Raw genomic sequence first — 21,095 nt, 5'->3', positions numbered from 1 at the left:
GGGAAACTACAGATTAAGTATGTTTGTAGAAAGACTGCATAGCGGGCAAGTTGACAGAGTGTGATGTCACATTTTATTGTAAACATATGGTTTTCTCTTTTTCATCACAAATATAGGCTACATTACTGATTGTGAATGCACACTGAGCAAAGTGCACACTGTCTTTGGCTGAAGATGGATGCAGTGCAGAGAGAGAGAGCAGCTTTCTGTGCATGTTGAGTGACGGGCAGCTAAGAGAGAAAGCAGCCTGATACAGACATGAAACTAACTGTGGATAACCATGCTTGCAGGAGCTTTAAGCTGTAACTATACAATTGCAACATGTCTAAGTAATGGATAGACGGAGAGGGGAGAGTGTAAGCATGATACAAGCACGACAGCATTTAGAGAGTTGAGGGAAGGGTATTTGTGAATCCAAGGTGTCATTTTGAAGGGTTTGTCATAACACTATAGATTCATGGCTGCCAATAGTTCATGTCCAACAAAATGTCGGAGGAAGGGTAAGTTGGACTTCCATTCAGGAGATGAGACGTTAAATTAGTGTGAATACGACCCTGATTTGAAGTGTTCACTCGTCTTTCCTGTTTTCTCAACATTAGTTAACATTATGCTCTGACAGCCCAATGTCTGGCCCTCTTCTCTCTCTCCCTCTCGTTCTCTCTCTCTCCCTCTCTTTCTCTCTCTTGCTGAGTGCTGAGGTAGACTAGTTCTCTCTGAGGGAAGGAAGATGATAATTTCTGAATAATTACTGTCTTTTAGACACTTTTACGTTGTAATGGTTGGCCAGGACCAGCTTCCTCTAATTTCTGCAGTGCTGAAGCTTCTCACTCCAGCTGCTGTAGTGTACAGGACAGGCAGATACAAGTTAAACGCACACAAATATGCAGAAAAGTACTCAGCCCAGTGTAGAGTTGGGACCTTTGTCTTGAGTAGATGTGTCAGGGTGTATTCAAAGTACTTCTGCATTTTAGATAAATGCCCTCCCCCTTCCCACTGATTTAAAAAAATTGAACCTTTATTTAACTAGGCAAGTCAGTTAACAACAAATTCTTATTTACAATGACAGCCTACCAATTGTGTGCCGCCTTACGATTATATTTGTTAGAAATGTAAAATATTTTTCAAGATAAAGTGCTGTCAACATTAAACGTTGTGTCTCCTATGTTAAAGTGGAGAATCCATGTCGTGATAAGAATGGCGGCTGCCAGCAAGACTGTCTTGTTGATGCTGGCAAGACCCACTGTCACTGTAGAAATGGGTACAAGCTGGCAGAGGACAGGAAGACCTGTGAGGGTAAGATGTCCACCTGTTAACTACTGCACTACTGTTCATACAGGGTCAATCATGTCTCTGTATTTAAGTTCTAGAATAGATCCGTATATACTCTTTGTTTATCTGTCCCAGATATTGATGAGTGTGAGTCTGAACAGACGGGATGTGCTCATGCCTGCCACAACACCCCGGGCTCCTTTGCCTGTGTGTGTGACACTGCCTACGAGCTGGGAGCAGACGGACGCCAGTGCTACCGTGAGTTTGGCTCCTATAATCATCATCATCTCTTTGCCTGTTTGAAATGATCTGAAATGTACAAAATGTTTCAATCAGAAGTAATGGGAGTGTCATCTCGTGTTTCTGTGGCAGGGATTGAGATGGAGATCGTCAACAGCTGTGAGAGCAACAACGGAGGCTGCTCCCATCACTGCCAGCACTCCACCGGCGGCCCTGCCTGCAGCTGTAACCAGGGTTTACGACTGGAGGATGACCTCAAGACCTGTGTCGGTCAGTCTAGAGACTAACCTTTACCATTTAGACCTGAACCTTTACAGCTCAGATCAGTCCTTTACCATTCAGTCTAGAGACTAACCTTTATCATTCAGTCTAGAGACTAACCTTTACAGTTCAGTCTAGAGACTAACCTTTATCATTCAGTCTAGAGACCAACCTTTATCATTCAGTCTAGAGACTAACCTTTATCATTCAGTCTAGAGACTAACCTTTACAGTTCAGTCTAGAGACTAACCTTTATCATTCAGTCTAGAGACTAACCTTTACAGTTCAGTCTAGAGACTAACCTTTATCATTCAGTCTAGAGACCAACCTTTATCATTCAGTCTAGAGACTAACCTTTATCATTCAGTCTAGAGACTAACCTTTACAGTTCAGTCTAGAGACTAACCTTTATCATTCAGTCTAGAGACTAACCTTTACAGTTCAGTCTAGAGACTAACCTTTATCATTCAGTCTAGAGACTAACCTTTACAGTTCAGTCTAGAGACCAACCTTTATCATTCAGTCTAGAGACTAACCTTTATCATTCAGTCTAGAGACTAATCTTTATCATTCAGTCTAGAGACTAACCTTTATCATTCAGTCTAGAGACCAACCTTTATCATTCAGTCTAGAGACTAACCTTTATCATTCAGTCTAGAGACTAACCTTTATCATTCAGTCTAGAGACTAACCTTTATCATTCAGTCTAGAGACTAACCTTTACAGTTCAGTCTAGAGTCTAACCTTTACAGTTCAATCTAGAGACTAACCTTTTCCATTCGGTCTAGAGACTAATCTTTACAGTTCAATCTAGAGACTAACCTTTTCCATTCAGTCTAGAGACTAACCTTTTCCATTCGGTCTAGAGACTAACCTTTTCCATTCGGTCTAGAGACTAACCTTTTCCATTCGGTCTAGAGACTAATCTTTACAGTTCAATCTAGAGACTAACCTTTTCCATTCAGTCTAGAGACTAACCTTTTCCATTCGGTCTAGAGACTAATCTTTACAGTTCAATCTAGAGACTAACCTTTTCCATTCGGTCTAGAGACTAATCTTTACAGTTCAATCTAGAGACTAACCTTTTCCATTCGGTCTAGAGACTAACCTTTACCATTCAATCTAGAGACTAACCTTTACCATTCGGTCTAGAGACTAATCTTTACCATTCATTCTAGAGACCATTCAGCTCAGATCGGTGTTGGTCAGTCTAGAGATGAATCTTTACCCTTTAACTCAGGTCAGTTTAACATGTGCCTGGTTTGTAACATATCACAATATCATGATCATCCGAGTAATGCTTTTCATTGTGTGTGTTTTGTTTGGCAGACCTGGACGAGTGTGGAGAGGGAAGTTCATGCTGCGAACAGGACTGTACCAACTACCCTGGGGGCTATGAGTGTTACTGCACAGCGGGCTACCGCCTCAACTCAGATGGATGTAGCTGTGATGGTATGTTCACCCTCTATAACCCTAGAATAGTGATCTAGTGGGGCACTCATTATACAATATAACTGTTGCACCTGGAATACTTCCAGTTGAACTTATAATATGTACATGATGCTGTAACATTTTAGTCATGTTTCAAATCAAATCAAAGTTTATTTGTCACAGTGAAATGCTTGTTTGTTGAAAATGAAGTGTATTCTTTGGTTTTCTGTACATTGTTTATTACATAACAACATTTATTCAACTCTAAATTTGCCATTTATATCAATTAACATGACTGAGGAGCAGTGTTTTTGTAAAGTGACTGGACTCTGGACTGTGTGTGTGTGTGTTGTGTAGATGTGGATGAGTGTCTGGTGGCCAATGGTGGCTGTGATCACACATGCCAGAACACCGCCGGCTCCTTCCAGTGTTTCTGCCGCCAGGGCTTCCGTCTGGACGAGGACCGACGCTCCTGTGAACGTGAGTTACACCAATCAAATGAAATGTTGTTGCCTAGGGCCACAGCACCATCACACTCCATGTGGACATCCTGGTAACCTTTTACTCTCTCTCTCTGTTTGTCTGTCTCTTTCTCTGTCTCTCTCTTACTCTGCAGCGCTGGGGAATACAGTTGAGGCCCTGTCTAGTGGGAGCCAGGATATTGTGGGGACCCTGGCTCAGCCCCAGCTCGCCCTGCTGCAGGACTACAACCAGCCCCTGGAGCGCTATGATGACTATGAGGATGATGATGCTAGAGAGCTGCTGGCTGAGAGCATGCTAGCAGAGAAATTTGGTGAGCCACTGAACCCGAACACAGACACTTTGGGCCTGGATCTTATTAGCTCTGTGTCTGAGCAACAGGAGGTAGACTGCCAGACCTCCTTATTTGCTTACTAGTTACTGAGCAATTAAATACCCCACAGCAGGAGGCAAATTGGTTAGCCTTATATTCTGAGGCTGTTTTTTGTATACCTCTGTAGTAATGGGGAAGCTTATAGACTGTGGCAGGGGGCTATGGCAGAGAGCCATAGGATCTGTTTTGTGTTGTTCCTTGATTTATTAATGTGAAAACAGTAATCAGTATTGTATTTTTTAAGGTCATCTCACCAGGGGTTGCTAGGAAGAATTGAGTTGAAGATTTGCAAATCCCTAACCACAAGCAGATCTTTTTCTAGAACGTTATAGTCAGTAATCTCTTCTGTCCTGTATGCAGTGTGTCTGAACAACATGTTTGGCCATGACTGCAGCCTGACCTGTGAGGACTGTTCTAACGGAGGGCTGTGTGGCCCAGGGAGGGATGGATGTCACTGTCCCGATGGATGGACAGGCCTCATCTGCAACCAGAGTCAGTATATACACACAGTGTACACAGACACTGCACTCTCAACACAGTAAATCACTAATCTGATCAATCTTGTCTGTGTGTTTCTCTATAACGTTTTATTCTATTCTAACAGCTTGTTCCGAGGGATCCTTCGGCAGGAACTGCTCATTCCCCTGTAAGTGTAAGAACGGAGCCACCTGTGACCCTGTCACTGGGAACTGTCGCTGCCCACCTGGGGTCAGTGGAGACATGTGCCAGGATGGTGAGTAACTACTGGTTAACAGATACTGTACATACAAAAAACATTCTCAGTTATTCACACACCATTGAAACGTTCAGTTGCCTGATAACAATGCGTTGTTGTCTGTAGGCTGTCCTAAGGGCTTCTATGGGAAACAGTGCAATAAGAAGTGTAACTGTGCCAATAACGGGCGCTGCCACCGCACCTACGGAGCCTGTCTGTGTGACCCTGGACTCTACGGGAGGTTCTGCCATCTACGTGAGTCACTCACACTGCTGACCCCTCACCTCTAATCTCTACCTACACTGAGTGTTCAAAACATTAACAACACCTTCCTAATATTGAGTCGCACGCCTCCTTTTGCCCTCAGAACAGCCTCAATTCATCGGGTCATGGACTCTGCAAGGTGTCGAAAGCGTTCCACAGGGATGCTGGCCCATGTTGACTCCAATGCAAGTGTTGAGCGTGAAAAACCCGGCAGTGTTGAAGTTCTTGACACAAACCGATGCGCCTGGCACCTACTGCCATACCTCGTTCATAGGCACTTAAATCTTTTGTCTTGCCCATTCACCCTCTGAATGGCACACATACACAATCCATGTCTCAATTGTCTCAAGGCTTAAAAATCCTTCTTTAACCTGTCTCCCCCCCCTTCATCTACACCCTGCTGGTCATCTATGAACATTTGAACTTCTTGGCCATGTTCTGTTATAATCTCCACCCGGCACAGCAAGGAGAGGACTGGCCACCCCTCATAGCCTGGTTCCTCTCTAGGTTTCTTCCTAGGTTCCGGCCCTTCTAGGGAGTTTTTCCTAGCCACCATGCTTCTACATCTGCATTGCTTGCTGTTTGGGGTTTTAGGCTGGGTTTCTCTACAGCACTTTGTGACATCAGCTGATAAATACATTTGATTGATTGCTTGAAGTGGATTTAACAGGTGACATCAATACGGGATCATAGCTTTCACCTGGATTAACCTGGTCAGTCTATGTCATGGAAAGAGCATGTTTTGTATACTCAGTGTATATCGATAACATTCAGGTCTTATTCAATATTTTTCATGTTATCTCCTTCCCTATCCAGTGTGTCCCAAGTGGGCCTTTGGACCGGGCTGTTCAGAGGAGTGTGAGTGTGTCCAACAGAACACTCTGGAGTGTCACCGTCGCCACGGCACCTGCATCTGCAAGCCCGGTTGGCAAGGCAACGCGTGCAGGGAAGGTCAGTGGCAGGAAAAATGTATGCTCATCTTCCTCATCCCACACTGTTCTGTAGCTGTAGATGCAGCCCTTTACATCCCACACTGTTCTGTAGCTGTAGATGCAGCCCTTTACATCCCACACTGTTCTGTAGCTGTAGATGCAGCCCTTTACATCACACACTGTTCTGTAGCTGTAGATGCAGCCCTTTACATCACACACTGTTCTGTAGATGCAGCCCTTTACATCACACACTGTTCTGTAGCTGTAGATACAGCCCTTTACATCCCACACTGTTCTGTAGCTGTAGATGCAGCCCTTTACATCCCACACTGTTCTGTAGCTGTAGATGCAGCCCTTTACATCACACACTGTTCTGTAGATGCAGCCCTTTACATCACACACTGTTCTGTAGCTGTAGATACAGCCCTTTACATCCCACACTGTTCTGTAGCTGTAGATGCAGCCCTTTACATCACACACTGTTCTGTAGCTGTAGATGCAGCCCTTTACATCACACACTGTTCTGTAGCTGTAGATGCAGCCCTTTACATCACACACTGTTCTGTAGCTGTAGATGCAGCCCTTTACATCACACACTGTTCTGTAGCTGTAGATACAGCCCTTTACATCCCACACTGTTCTGTAGCTGTAGATGCAGCCCTTTACATCCCACACTGTTCTGTAGCTGTAGATGCAGCCCTTTACATCCCACACTGTTCTGTAGCTGTAGATGCAGCCCTTTACATCCCACACTGTTCTGTAGCTGTAGATACAGCCCTTTACATCCCACACTGTTCTGTAGCTGTAGATGCAGCCCTTTACATCCCACACTGTTCTGTAGCTGTAGATGCAGCCCTTTACATCACACACTGTTCTGTAGCTGTAGATGCAGCCCTTTACATCACGCACTGTTCTGTAGCTGTAGATGCAGCCCTTTACATCCCGCACTGTTCTGTAGCTGTAGATGCAGCCCTTTACATCACGCACTGTTCTGTAGCTGTAGATGCAGCCCTTTACATCACGCACTGTTCTGTAGCTGTAGATGCAGCCCTTTACATCACGCACTGTTCTGTAGCTGTAGATGCAGCCCTTTACATCACACACTGTTCAGTAGATGCAGCCCTTTACATCACACACTGTTCTGTAGCTGTAGATGCAGCCCTTTACATCACACACTGTTCAGTAGATGCAGCCCTTTACATCACACACTGTTCTGTAGCTGTAGATGCAGCCCTTTACATCACACACTGTTCTGTAGCTGTAGATGCAGCCCTTTTGTAGGGATTTATGTGTCTAACTTTCCTCTCCTCCGCCCCCTCCTCAGAGTGTGACCCAGGCACGTTTGGCCCAGGCTGTGAGAACAAATGTGAGTGCCCGCCCAGAGTGTCTTGTGATCATGTGACCGGGCAGTGCCAACGCCTGTGCCCGGCTGGTCGCCGTGGAGACAACTGTGATCAAGGTAGGTTGTCCTGTTGGTCATATGGGAGGGGCATAATTCTCTGACGTCATGGGGTCACTATGTAGGAATATCGTATGCAGCCTCTCTTAGTAAGACTACCATTGTCTCTCCGTCCTCTCCTTTAGCCTGTCCAGAGGGGAGGTTTGGGCCAAGTTGCACTCAGGCCTGTGACTGCTCAGGGGCTCCATGTGACAGAGTGAGTGGCCAGTGCCAGTGTCCTGCAGGAACATCAGGAAAACGCTGTGAGAATGGTAAGAGAACAATCAGATCATTAAGTTGAGTTGATTTTATCATGTCACCTGACAACTATGTCAAAACATTGTGATATATTGATGATGACGCTAACTCATACTCTTTATTTGTGCTATAGTGTGTGTGAAGGGCTTCTGGGGTGCGGGATGCCGTGAGGCCTGTCCAGCCTGTGAGAATGGAGGAGTGTGTGACAAACACAATGGGACCTGTTCCTGTCCTCCTGGGCACATGGGCCAGCTCTGTCAGAACTGTGAGTATGAGTGAGCCAATGGAAGAACTGTGATCAAAGATTCTTGTGATAGTTGTGGTTTAATTTTAGAAAGAGACGTTAAAAGATTGATGAGCTTGTTGTGGGCCAATAAAACATCAACCACACCACATTCCCCTCCGTCTGAGCCACAGACAGGTCATAAACACTGTGTTTTCACAGAGAAGGAAAATGTTATTCTTGTGTAACCAGCGGTTTTCTTGTTAAATGCTGTCAGATGCTTGCATGTCATTTCGACCAGTGTCATGGGAACTTACTGTACGGTATTCCAATATGTGTGTTCACAGTATGTAGAGTATGTGTGACTCTTTGGCTCACAGTGCTTTATCATACAGTATGTTTGTGTGACTCCTTGGCTCACAGTTCTTTATCATACAGTATGTTTGTGTGACTCCTTGGCTCACAGTCCTTTATCATACAGTATGTTTGTGTGACTCCTTGGCTCACCGTCCTTTATCATACAGTATGTTTGTGTGACTCCTTGGCTCACAGTGCTTTATCATACAGTATGTTTGTGTGACTCCTTGGCTCACAGTGCTTTATCATACAGTATGTTTGTGTGACTCCTTGGCTCACAGTCCTTTATCATACAGTATGTTTGTGTGACTCCTTGGCTCACAGTGCTTTATCATACAGTATGTTTGTGTGACTCCTTGGCTCACAGTGCTTTATCATACAGTATGTTTGTGTGACTCTTTGGCTCACAGTCCTTTATCATACAGTATGTTTGTGTGACTCCTTGGCTCACAGTCCTTTATCATACAGTATGTTTGTGTGACTCCTTGGCTCACAGTCCTTTATCATACAGTATGTTTGTGTGACTCTTTGGCTCACAGTCCTTTATCATACAGTATGTTTGTGTGACTCTTTGGCTCACAGTCCTTTATCATACAGTATGTTTGTGTGACTCCTTGGCTCACAGTCCTTTATCATACAGTATGTTTGTGTGACTCCTTGGCTCACAGTCCTTTATCATACAGTATGTTTGTGTGCTGTAGCATGTCCGACAGGACGGTTTGGTGTTGGATGCCAGCTGCGCTGCCTGTGTGAAAACAGAGGGCGCTGCCACCCTGTCACGGGCCGTTGTACCTGTGCCCCTGGCTGGGCCGGACACAACTGCAGGAAAGGTAGAGTGGGTGTGGCATTGAACACAGTCTTGAATGAATACAAATAAATAAATATAGCTTACTCTCACTGAATGTAAACTGTTCAATTAAAATGTCTCTTTTTGTTTCCATGGCAGCCTGTGATGCCAGGCACTGGGGGGTGGACTGTGCTGAGAAATGTGACTGTCAGGATGACGATGGGAGCTGTGATGCGGTGACGGGCCAGTGTAACTGTGAGGCCGGCTACACCGGGACACGATGCTATGACAGTATGTGTGTGAGAGTCCTCAACCAAAATATCTGATAGCAGGTGTTTGTGGGTTGTTTCCTTTCAGTCTAGTCTTAGTACTATCTCAGAACACACACCTATCACTCCCTACTGTACCTGTGTTACTCTGTATCTCAGAGTGTCCAGTGGGCTATTTTGGGCTAGGCTGTCTGCATCACTGTCAGTGTGACAACAAGGGGACATGTGACCATGTGAGCGGAGCCTGCACCTGTCTGGTGGGCTGGACTGGAACCTTCTGTGAGAAACGTAAGAGAACCTCCCAAAATCTCTCTAAACCTTATCCAGAACCCAAACTATAAATCGTATCCATAGACTGAACTGTATCTGTAATTCAGTACAATTAACTTATAGGAATCATTGAGTTATTAACATTGTGGATTGATATGCTTTATTGTTTGCTGAGAAGTAAAGGCTCTGTGTGTGTGTGTGTGTGTGTGTGTGTGTGTGTGTGTGTGTGTGTGTGTGTGTGTGTGTGTGTGTGTGTGTGTGTGTGTGTGTGTGTGTGTGTGTGTGTGTGTGTGTGTGTGTGTGTGTGTGTGTGTGTGTGTGTTTTAGCCTGTCCCCAGGGCTTCTATGGGTTGGACTGCCAGGAGAAGTGTGTGTGTGTGAACGGAGGTCACTGCAGCCATGTCACTGGGGTGTGTGTGTGTCCTGCAGGGTGGATTGGTCCTACCTGCAACCTGAGTTAGTATTGGACTTCCCACACTTCAGACAGCCTACAATATAAAACATTTCATATCAGATATGTATTACCAATTTGTGTTTAACATTGATATGATTTGTTCTTTAGAAGTAAACAGTTTCTTATCTTTTTGTTGCAGCATGCCAGGCTGGTTTCTACGGGGAGAGCTGCAGCCAAACCTGTGGTTGCCATAACAATGGTAGCTGCCACCCGGCGAGCGGGCAGTGTGTGTGTACACCAGGCTGGACAGGGCCAAGCTGCTTACAGGGTGAGTGTGGACAGGGAGAGTAGGAGCAGATTACTACTCCTATCTTACTATCCACAATACATTACATGTGTCCTGTAAAGAAAATATTTGTAGGGCTATAAAGTAATGAACATGGGTCTACCATTTTCCCCTCTAGAATGCCCAGTAGGCTTCTATGGAGCAGACTGCTGCCAGCGTTGCCTGTGCCAGAATGGAGCCACGTGTGACCGAATCAGTGGGCAGTGTACGTGTGCCAGCGGGTGGATGGGCGCAGCCTGTGAGCTAGGTGAGTGGTACTGAAACAGCCATAGAGTCACCATGTCCCTAAGTGACCATACTCATGCCTTACTACCATATAATATCATGTTCTGTGACTGTTGACCTAAAGCATTTATCCAATCAGGATAATTGTTCCCCATTCAGTTACTAGAAATACAGGCTATGGAAAAGCATCAGGCTCTGGCTGGAGTAGTCTGGACAGACATGCCTAAGAATAGCATTACCTGAAATGGTAGAAACCATTTAGAACAATGGCCCAGTGGTTTGTTTTACTGTACATTTACATTTACATTTAAGTCATTTAGCAGACGCTCTTATCCAGAGCGACTTACAAATTGGTGCATTCACCTTATAATATCCAGTGGAACAACCACTTTACAATAGTGCATCTAAATCTTTTAAGGGGGGGGGGGGGGTTAGAAGGATTACTTTATCCTATCCCAGGTATTCCTTAAAGAGGTGGGGTTTCAGGTGTCTCCGGAAGGTGGTGATTGACTCCGCTGTCCTGGCGTCGTGAGGGAGCTTGTTCCACCATTGGGGTGCCAGAGCAGCGAACAGTTTTGACTGGGCTGAGCGGGAACTGTGCTTCCTCAGAGGTAGGGAGGCGAGCAGGCCAGAGGTGGATGAACGCAGTGCCCTTGTTTGAGTGTAGGGCCTGATCAGAGCCTGAAGGTACGGAGGTGCCGTTCCCCTCACAGCTCCGTAGGCAAGCACCATGGTCTTGTAGCGGATGCGAGCTTCGACTGGAAGCCAGTGGAGAGAACGGAGGAGCGGGGTGACGTGAGAGAACTTGGGAAGGTTGAACACCAGACGGGCTGCGGCGTTCTGGATGAGTTGGAGGGGTTTAATGGCACAGGCAGGGAGCCCAGCCAACAACGAGTTGCAGTAATCCAGACGGGAGATGACAAGTGCCTGGATTAGGACCTGCGCCGCTTCCTGTGTGAGGCAGGGTCGTACTCTGCGAATGTTGTAGAGCATGAACCTACAGGATCGGGTCACCGCCTTGATGTTAGTGGAGAACGACAGGGTGTTGTCCAGGGTCACGCCGAGGCTCTTAGCACTCTGGGAGGAGGACACAAGGGAGTTGTCAACCGTGATGGCGAGATCATGGAACGGGCAGTCCTTCCCCGGGAGGAAGAGCAGCTCCGTCTTGCCGAGGTTCAGCTTGAGGTGGTGATCCGTCATCCACACTGATATGTCTGCCAGACATGCAGAGATGCGATTCGCCACCTGGTTGTCAGAAGGGGGAAAGGAGAAGATTAATTGTGTGTCATCTGCATAGCAATGATATGAGAGACCATGTGAGGATATGACAGAGTCAAGTGACTTGGTGTATAGCGAGAATAGGAGTGGGCCTAGAACAGAGCCCTGGGGGGACACCAGTGGTGAGAGCACGTGGTGCAGAGACAGATTCTCGCCACGCCACCTGGTAGGAGCGACCTGTCAGGTAGGACGCAATCCAAGCGTATTCAGGAAACAAATGAGTCTCCATCCTAATTTGCCCTGGCTTAGCTCATTTGTTTTTGCCTGGTGCTGTTCCCTGGCAGTGTGTGTGACACAGAGCTGCATGCTCCTCAGACCACAGACAGTCTGCTAGACCACAGTCTCCTGTCTGCCCTGCAAACATCTCCCTCTAGACCAACGAAGAGGCTCTATTTCACCACTCTACTCTGCATCACACACTATCCTCCCATAGCACCCATATAAACCTTTCCATGGGTCGTCCATGCCAAACTCAGCCCCAGGCCCCGTATTCCACTCCAGGCACAGGAAACCTCTAATGCTGCTGCTGTGTTACCTAGCAACTCCACTCTGTGGTTAGTTATCACCTCCTGGAGCCAACGTCCTGCTAGGTCAGACCACCGGGTTTGGAGAAGGTATTGCTGTCCTCAGCAGAAACACTATAGAAACCCTGTTAGCCTGTGGTTGGTTCCACTGCTCTGATGTGATGTCATGTTGCTGTGTTGACGTTACAGAGTGTGGAGCGGAGCAGTTTGGGACCGACTGCCAGCAGCAGTGTCAGTGTGAGAACGGGGGACAGTGTGACAGACAGACGGGCAAGTGCACCTGTAGTCCTGGCTGGGTCGGAAAGCGCTGTGAAAAAGGTGAGAGAGAGAGACAGAGAAGCGGACATTTACTGTCTTTGTGATCATCAGTGTTGGGTGCAGTGAACACAGCAGTGAACACAGCAGTGAACACAGCAGTGAACACAGCACCTCTTGTGAGTGAATGTTCTTGTCACATCCAGTCTCTGAGTTCCTCCTCTCTCCTTTTCCTCCCCCTCAGCCTGTGGGTCAGGCCTGTTTGGAGCTGGCTGTGAGGAGAGCTGTCAGTGTGAGCATGACGCCCCTTGTCACCACGTCACCGGGCACTGCCTCTGTCCACCAGGTTGGAGGGGACCCCTTTGTGACAAAGGTAACCTAGTTTTAATGATAACAACTTTTTATATTGTCATAACCTGTTGCACACAGGTTATCGCTGAAAGGAGTTTCAGCCATACATGTTCAGGATTTTTAATGCCGCTCCTTTTCACCTCCAGCCTGTCTACCTGGAGCCCATGGCAAGGGCTGTGTGCAACGCTGCACCTGTCCCCAGGGTACTTCCTGTCACCATGTCTCTGGGGAGTGTGGCTGTCCCCCTGGATTCACTGGCAATGGCTGCGAACAGAGTGAGGACTGTACTACCCTCTCAGATTTTCTCCTCTCTGTCAATCTGGACTTTCAGCTGTAATGTCTCCTTTTACATGTTGCTTACCTCTGTCTGTCTGTCTGTCTGTCTGTCTGTCTGTCTGTCCCCACCAGCCTGTCTGTCAGGGACATATGGGCTCAACTGTAACCAGGTGTGCCAGTGTTCTGAGACCAACCAGCTCTGCCACCCAGTGACTGGGTTTTGTTACTGCGCCCCAGGCTTCCAGGGTCCTAAATGTAACCAGGGTATGTATTGTACACTACCACGCTCTGCTGGTACCAACTCAGAGGCCCTGTTGTTAGTGTCCACCCTGAGATTGGAAGGTTGGGAGTTCGATCCCTGGCCAAGTCATACCAAAGACTGAAAAAAGGGCCCTGATGCATCTCTGCTTGGCATTAAGGCACATTTTTTCAACTAGGCAAGTCAGTTAAGAACAAATTCTTATTTACAATGACGGCCTACCCCGGCCAAACCCTAACCTGGACGACGCTGGGCCAATTGTGCGCCGCCCTATGGGACTCCCAATCATGGCCGGTTGTGATACAGACTGGAATCGAACCAGGGTCTGTAGTGACGCCTCTAGCACTGAGATGTAGTGCCTTAGACTGCTGCGCCACTCGGGAGCCCCCAGAAACTATAGCCTCATCTTGCAGCATGAACTGTCATGTTGTCCACCCAATCAAAGAGAATTAAGGTGCACACAGTTCGAGAGACACATTTGAGGTGCCAGACAGTGACATTCAATACCGCCTTGCACACTCTTGCCTGCATCTAGCTGATATAGGGTGTAATCATTAGTCCAACAGTTGCAAACAAAAGTTTCTATTGGACAAATTCTGGTATGTTTATGCCCGTTTTTGCTCCGTTTGCTTCCATTTAAGAAACAGAATCGTCGGAATGAATACACCCCTGATCACGCGTAAACAGAGTTCACTCTCAAAACAGCCACGTTGTATTCCTGCTCTTCCCTTCGCTTGTGGACTTCAACGCACAACACATCAGCTGTATGTTACCAGGCGAAAAAAGCTTTCCAAGCCAAACCACTACACTCAGCCTACATCGTTGTCACCATATTAGCTAAAGTAACGTCATAGTCAGCATAATTCATAGAACTAACACGTTAGTAAACACACTACAATCATGCGGTAACGTTACAGTGTACAGTCAGTAAGCAGTTACACCGGCGGGCCCCGGTGGCAATAAATTAGTAATACCAAAAGCTTACCTTGACTTGGAAGAGTTCCAGTGTTGTGTTGGAAAGCCATAGCCGGCTGGCTAACATAGTATCCCTCTCTTTGAGCAGGGTGTTTAAGTAGGCTAAACTAGCTAGATGCATTTGCTAGCTAAGTAAGTAAAACTGAAATGGAAAAAAAATGACAATCTCTCTCTGTCTCTCTAGCTGTCCTCTGGCTACACCATGGTGCCACCCTACAGAGTGCTGCTGAGGTTACTGTAGACCTTTGCAAAATATTGTGTTTTAATCAGTTATTTGGTGACGTGATTATAATTTTATCTAAAAGGGATAACTTAAATGTTTTACAATTGACATTTTTATGAAATTCACTGAGGAGGATGGTCCTCCCCTTCCTCCTCTGAGGAGCCTCCACTAGTGTACTTGTACATCAAGCTACCTCACGCTACAGAAACAGGAGATAGGCTCCTGCTCCTATGAGTCGTTCCATCTCACACAGGCCAAGGCTCGTGCATTTACTTACTTTACCCTCTGTTGGTAATGACACCTTCATATCCTTCCATAGGGGATGTCATTGCTCTAGGGATTCTTTTTGTATTTTATTCTCGCTTTTAGTGTGTTAAAAGATTTCTGGTCAAATGCTTTGTTTTGGCTCCTAGGGTGTGTGGAAGGTTGGTATGGTCCCAACTGCGAGCGAGAGTGCCGGTGTCAAAATGGGGGGAAGTGCAGCTCCACCACTGGCACCTGTGAATGTACAGCAGGGTTCATCGGAGCACACTGCAACATCAGTAAGTTCATACTCAGCTTTTTAAATCACTTAATGTATATGCAGTAATAGCATAGCATCTGGATTAACACTATGGTCCCTAATGCTCTGTACTCTTTTTACAGCATGCCTAGCGGGACGTTATGGGCATGATTGTGCCCGCGTGGTGCTGTGTGGAGAGGGGGCACAGAATGATCCTGTCACTGGTAGATGTCACTGCAGCCCTGGGCGAAGAGGAGAGGACTGTGGACAAGGTACAGTTCCTACTGAATCTAGTTGAACAGATCAGTGTGGAATTATTTTTACAACACCAATATGATTGTTTGCGTCTCTGTCTGTCTATAAGGTAAAGAGATTTCTGTAATATGTGTGTGTTTGTAATGTGTAGTTTCTGTGTATTGGCAGGCTGTGCTCCTGGATGGTTTGGAGGGGACTGTGCTCAGCGCTGTAACTGCAGTAACGGAGGACTGTGTGACTCTGTCTCTGGAAGCTGTACCTGTGGTCTGGGCTGGACCGGGCCTCACTGTGATACAGGTGAGCGATACTGTACAGTAAGTAGACCTATGCAAAATCCTAAGAAATGGCTAAGTCATCCAGGTGATGAGATGGGTTTAACTGCTGTCTCACTGTGTCTGTCTGCTTGTGTGATAGAATGTCCCCCAGGGACGTTTGGAGCTAACTGCCAGCTGAAGTGTGACTGCCGGAACAACGGAAGCTGTGACAGGTTGACAGGAACCTGCCTGTGTATCCCAGGATACTACGGACGTCAGTGTGAAAATGGTGAGTGACACACACGTCAGCACTCAGTCAGAACAGTGAAAGACACTGGCATTGCATCCTCTATCGAAAGTGTCCTGTGCCTGTCCTCAGCATGCCCTCCTGGTCTCCATGGCCCTCTGTGCCAGCTCCAGTGTGACTGTCTGAATGGGGCGTCCTGCCACCCCTCCACAGGCCTCTGTGTGTGTCCTCCTGGGTACCACAGCTCCCGCTGTCACAGAGGTGAGACATCTGCCACATAACTGACCTCATACTATCTACGATGAACCACCAATTGCAGGATCTATAGAAGAAAGACTAAATGTGTTGTTGCTCTCCACCATGTCACCTTTCAGAGTGTCACCAGGGCTGGTTTGGTGTGAACTGTGCCAAATCATGTGACTGTGTGGAGGGCACACCCTGTGATCCTGTGAGTGGCAGGTGTCTGTGCACCTCAGGGAAGACTGGACCCAGGTGTGAAATTGGTAAGAGCCAGTAATACTGTATGTTTAATTGGAAGCATTCAGTAATTTCTATGTGATGGTAGTACAGCAAGTGCCAACCCAATATTCCCCATCTGAGCCTATTTCCAATTATATTCTTGTGTCTGTCTTACCTGCATGTGTGTTTATTGTCAGACTGCAAAGCAAACCGCTATGGGCCAGACTGCACAGAGAGGTGTGAGTGTGACAACGGGGCTTATTGTGACCATCGGAACGGGCGCTGCACCTGTCTCAACAGCTGGCTCGGACTCACCTGTCAGGAAGGTAATAGTAACTCAACAACACACACACACCACACTTCCCTTACAGTACAGGACTGGGTATAATGGAGCTGGACTGGAGAGAAAAGTTCACTGGAACTGACATGTTTATAATGAACAACTTATTTTAGTGCTGACAAGTTGTTTTGTCTGTTGTGAAATTGGACAGAATTGTTGAGGTTGCATTTCTCCTCCGTGGTGCTGTTTGTCTATAATGAATGTGTGCTGAGATAAAGAGTAAACTGACAGCTCCTCTCACGGTGTGTCCTGTCCTCAGGTGGGCCTCCACGCCTCCCCTACAGAAGCAGGAGGGAGGATAACTCACATCTGGACGATAACGCATTATAGCTCCCCCTTTTGGGTGGAGGCTCCAATCCCCTCAATGAGCCTCCGACTGTAAGAGACTGAGGCAGCAGCACAAGCTTCCCTGAAGCCAAACTGAAGTGGATTAAAGTGTGGATATTATTATTTCAGACATACACACCCCAACAGGAGAGGATATTGCTGCGCCCACAGTAGCTGGATGACAGACATGGAGAAATAGACTCTCAGGGGAAATTTGCTCTGGTGGATAATGCTTTGGTGTGCGTGCGTATCTGTGTTTTGAACTGTGAAGGGATTTTCATTGTGTGTGTAGTGTATATGTACGGCGCCCACTCAGGCATGGCCTGACTCATCAGTGATGAGGTCCTGGATGTTGTGACCAGGTGTTACCAGGACTACCCTCCTCTGCACACTCCCATCCTGGACAAAGAACCTACGGGACATAGGAGATGTGTGTGGAGATGGGCTTAATGTCCACCACTAACACATTCTTGATTTCAGAGATCCACTGACTCACTCTGCTGTTCTTGAGATATTTGTTTTGTATACTTGGCAATGTTAAAATATTTAATGTTTAGTTTTTTTGTAATTTCCCCCGGGAATTTTGATGGATTTTGTGCATATACCGCATACAGTGTCTTGCGAAAGTATTCACCCCCTTGGCATTTTTCCTATTTTGTTAACTTACAACCTGGAATTAAAAATGATTGTTTGGTGGGGTTTGTATCATTTGATTTATACAACGTGCCTTCCACTTTGAAGATGCAAAATATTTTTTCTTGTGACACAAACAAGAAATAACACCAAAAAACAGAAGACTTGAGCGTGCACAACTATTCACCCCCCCAAAGTCAATACTTTGCAGAGCCACCTTTTGCAGCAATTACAGCTGCAAGTCTTTTGGGATATGTCTCTATAAGCTTGGCACATCTAGACACTGGGATTTTTGCAGATTCTTCAAGGCAAACTGCTCCAGCTCCTTCAAGCTGGATGGGTTCCGCTGGTATACAGCGATCTTTAAGTCATACCACAGATTCTCAATTGGATTGAGGTCTGGGCTTTGACTAGGCCATTCCAAGACATTTAAATGTTTCCCCTTACACCACTCGAGTGTTGCTTTAGCAGTATGCTTCGGGTCATTGTCCTGCTGGAAGGTGAACTTTCGTCCCGGTCTCAATTATCTGGAAGAGTGAAACAAGTTTCCCTCAAGAATTTCCCTGTATTTAGCGCCATTCATCATTACCTCAATTCTGACCAGTTTCCCAGTCCTTGCCAATGGTGTTCTCGGGGTGATGAGAGGTGTTGGATTTGTGCCAGACATAGTGCTTTCCTTGATGGCCAAAAAGCTCAATTTTGGTCTCATCTGACCAGAGTACCATCTTCCATAGGGGGGTCCCGCCTTTGGGACCCCGTGTGATTTTTTTTCTTTAAGCAATTACTTTTTTATGGCCACTCTTCCGTAAAGCCCAACTCTGTGGAGTGTACGGCTTAAAGTGGCCTTATGGACAGATACTCCAATCTCCGCTGTGGAGTCTTTGGTCTCTTTGTTGCCTCTGATTAATGCCCTGCTTGCCTGGTCCGTGAGTTTTGGTGGGTGGCCCTCTGTTGGCAGGTTTGTTGTGGTGCCGTATTCTTTCCATTTTTTAATAATGCATTTGATGGTGCTCCGTGGGATGTTCAAAGTTTCAAATATTTTTTTATAACCCAACCCTGATCTGTACTTCACAACTTTGTCCCTGACCTGTTTGGAGAGCTCCTTGGTCTTCATGGTGCCGCTTGCTTGGTGGTGCCCCTTGCTTAGTGGTATTGCAGACTCTGGGGCCGTTCGGAACAGGTGTATAAAGTTGAAGTTGGAAGTTTACATACACCTTAGCCAAATACATTTAAACTCAGTTTTTCACAATTCCTGACATTTAATCCTAGTAAAAATTCCCTGTCTTAAGTCAGTTAGGATCACCACTTTATTTTAAGAATGTGAAATGTCAGAATAATAGTAGAGAGAATTATTTATTTCAGCTTATATTTCTTTCATCACATTCCCAGTGGGTCAGAAGTTTACATACACTCAATTAGTATTTGGTAGCATTTTATTTAAATTGTTGAACTTGGGTCAAACGTTTCGGGTAGCCTTCCACAAGCTTCCCACAATAACTTGGGCTCATTTTGGTCCATTCCTCTTGACAGAGCTGGTGTAACCGAGTCAGGTTTATAGGCCTCCTTGCTCGCAGACGCTTTTTCAGTTCTGCCCACAAATGTTCTATAGGTTTGAGGTCAGGGCTTTGTGATGGCCACTCCAATACCTGGACTTTGTTGTCCGTTGCTTCAATATATCCACAAAATTTTCCCTCCTCATGATGCCATCTATTTTGTGAAGTACACCAGTCCCTCCTGCAGCAAAAAACTCCCACAGCATGATGCTGCCACCCCGGTGCTTCACGGTTTGGATGGTGTTCTTCAGCTTGCAAGCGTCCTCCTCAAACCAGAAGACTTTTCTCCAAAAAGTACGATCTTTTGTCCCCAAACTGTAGTCTGGCTTTTTTATGACGGTTTTGAAGCAGTGCCTTCTTCTTTGCTGAGCGGCCTTTCAGGTTATGTCGATATAGGACTTGTTTTACTGTGGATAAAGATACTTTTGTACCTGTTTCCTCCAGCATCTTCACAAGGTCTTTTGCTGTTGTTCTGGGATTGATTTGCACTTTTCGCACCAAAGTACGTTCATCTCTAGGAGACAGAAGGCGTCGCCTTCCTGAGCGGTATGACGGCTGCGTGGTCCCATGGTGTTTATACTTGCGTACTATTGTTTGTACTGATGAACATGGTACCTTCAGGCGTTTGGAAATTGCTCCCAAGGATGAACCAGACTTGTAGAGGTCTACAATATTTTTTATGTGGTCTTGGCTGATTTCTTTTGAGTTTCCCATGATGTCAAGCAAAGAGGGCACTGAAGGCACTTTGAAGGTAGGCCTTGAAATACATCCATAGGTGAACCTCCAATTGCCTGAAATGATGTCAATTAGCCTATCAGAAGCTTCTAAAGCCATGACATCATTTTCTGGAATTTTCCAAGCTGTTTAAAGGCACAGTCAACTTAGTGTATGTGAACTTCTGATCCACTGGAATTGTGAAACAGTGAAATAATCTTTCTGTAAACAATTGTTGGAAAAATTACTTGTGTCATGCACAAAGTAGATGTCCTAACCGACTTGCCAAAAACTATAGTTTGTTAACAAGAAATTTGTGGAGTGGTTGAAAAACTAGTTTTAATGACTCCAACCTAAGTGTATGTAAACTTCCGACTTCAACTGTATATATACTGAGATCATGTGACATTTAGCTTGCACACAGGTGGACTTTAATTATGTGACTTCTGAAGGTAATTGGTTGCACCAGATCTTATTTAGGGGCTTCATAGCAAAGGGGGTGAAATACATATGCAAGCACCACTTTTTTTTTTTCATTTCACTTCACCAGTGTGGACTATTTTGTGTATGTCCATTACATGAAATCCATATAAAAATCCATTTAAATTACAGGTTGTAATGCAACAAAATAGGAAAAACACCAAGGGGGATGAATACTATTGCAATGCACTGTATATATTTGCTGTTTTTTTCAGAGCAATCACTATACAAATGTGTTTAGTTTTACATCATATACAGTCAATTATTCTTTTGTATGTCATCTGCTCTTACGAAGCCAAGACATCACCCATCAAAACCAATCCATGTATCTATATAGTGTAGGAGAATATGAAGAGTCCATATCATACATTGTAAAGCGCTTTGAGCACCTGAAAAAGTGCTTTATAAATCCAGTCCAGTATAATATGTCTATTGCAAGTTAATCTTGGTTAATCCGCTCAGATGTTCGTAGTCTGTCCACCAGAGATACATTTTCAGTAAATGCAGTAGTTATGTTTGATGTACAGTATATGAATTGACTTGTTATACACGTTGGTGCTATTGTGCTTTAATCTACTGTATGTTGACCAGTAGATTAACTACATTCTGTTCAGTACATTTGTTTACGACAGTGTTTGATTGGGCAATTTTGATCCAT

At 45.7% G+C, this 21,095-nt stretch overlaps 1 protein-coding gene across 1 annotated transcript in view; it reads left to right on the top strand.

The window, feature by feature from the left end:
- Positions 1-17,752, top strand: part of LOC106565913 (uncharacterized) — a 104,824-nt gene extending 87,072 nt beyond the window's left edge. The window contains exons 8-38 of the mRNA XM_014133599.3: positions 1,171-1,293; positions 1,405-1,527; positions 1,642-1,779; positions 3,100-3,222; positions 3,559-3,681; positions 3,818-3,994; positions 4,415-4,546; positions 4,659-4,787; positions 4,896-5,024; positions 5,850-5,984; positions 7,290-7,424; positions 7,550-7,675; positions 7,795-7,926; positions 8,943-9,071; positions 9,188-9,319; positions 9,457-9,585; positions 9,895-10,023; positions 10,161-10,289; positions 10,426-10,554; positions 12,524-12,652; positions 12,834-12,962; positions 13,087-13,215; positions 13,349-13,480; positions 15,087-15,215; positions 15,319-15,447; positions 15,599-15,727; positions 15,845-15,973; positions 16,064-16,192; positions 16,306-16,434; positions 16,588-16,716; positions 16,990-17,752. Coding sequence (XP_013989074.3) covers positions 1,171-1,293; positions 1,405-1,527; positions 1,642-1,779; positions 3,100-3,222; positions 3,559-3,681; positions 3,818-3,994; positions 4,415-4,546; positions 4,659-4,787; positions 4,896-5,024; positions 5,850-5,984; positions 7,290-7,424; positions 7,550-7,675; positions 7,795-7,926; positions 8,943-9,071; positions 9,188-9,319; positions 9,457-9,585; positions 9,895-10,023; positions 10,161-10,289; positions 10,426-10,554; positions 12,524-12,652; positions 12,834-12,962; positions 13,087-13,215; positions 13,349-13,480; positions 15,087-15,215; positions 15,319-15,447; positions 15,599-15,727; positions 15,845-15,973; positions 16,064-16,192; positions 16,306-16,434; positions 16,588-16,716; positions 16,990-17,060 — 3,995 coding nt within the window. The 3' untranslated portion in view covers positions 17,061-17,752. The remainder of the gene's footprint in view (positions 1-1,170; positions 1,294-1,404; positions 1,528-1,641; positions 1,780-3,099; positions 3,223-3,558; positions 3,682-3,817; positions 3,995-4,414; positions 4,547-4,658; positions 4,788-4,895; positions 5,025-5,849; positions 5,985-7,289; positions 7,425-7,549; positions 7,676-7,794; positions 7,927-8,942; positions 9,072-9,187; positions 9,320-9,456; positions 9,586-9,894; positions 10,024-10,160; positions 10,290-10,425; positions 10,555-12,523; positions 12,653-12,833; positions 12,963-13,086; positions 13,216-13,348; positions 13,481-15,086; positions 15,216-15,318; positions 15,448-15,598; positions 15,728-15,844; positions 15,974-16,063; positions 16,193-16,305; positions 16,435-16,587; positions 16,717-16,989) is intronic.
- The last annotated feature ends 3,343 nt before the right edge of the window (positions 17,753-21,095 follow it).

Source organism: Salmo salar, chromosome 12 (assembly GCF_965601325.2).
Source record: "Salmo salar chromosome 12, fSalSal1, whole genome shotgun sequence".
NCBI lineage: Eukaryota > Metazoa > Chordata > Actinopteri > Salmoniformes > Salmonidae > Salmo > Salmo salar.
This window is presented reverse-complemented; position numbering and strand designations above follow the sequence as displayed.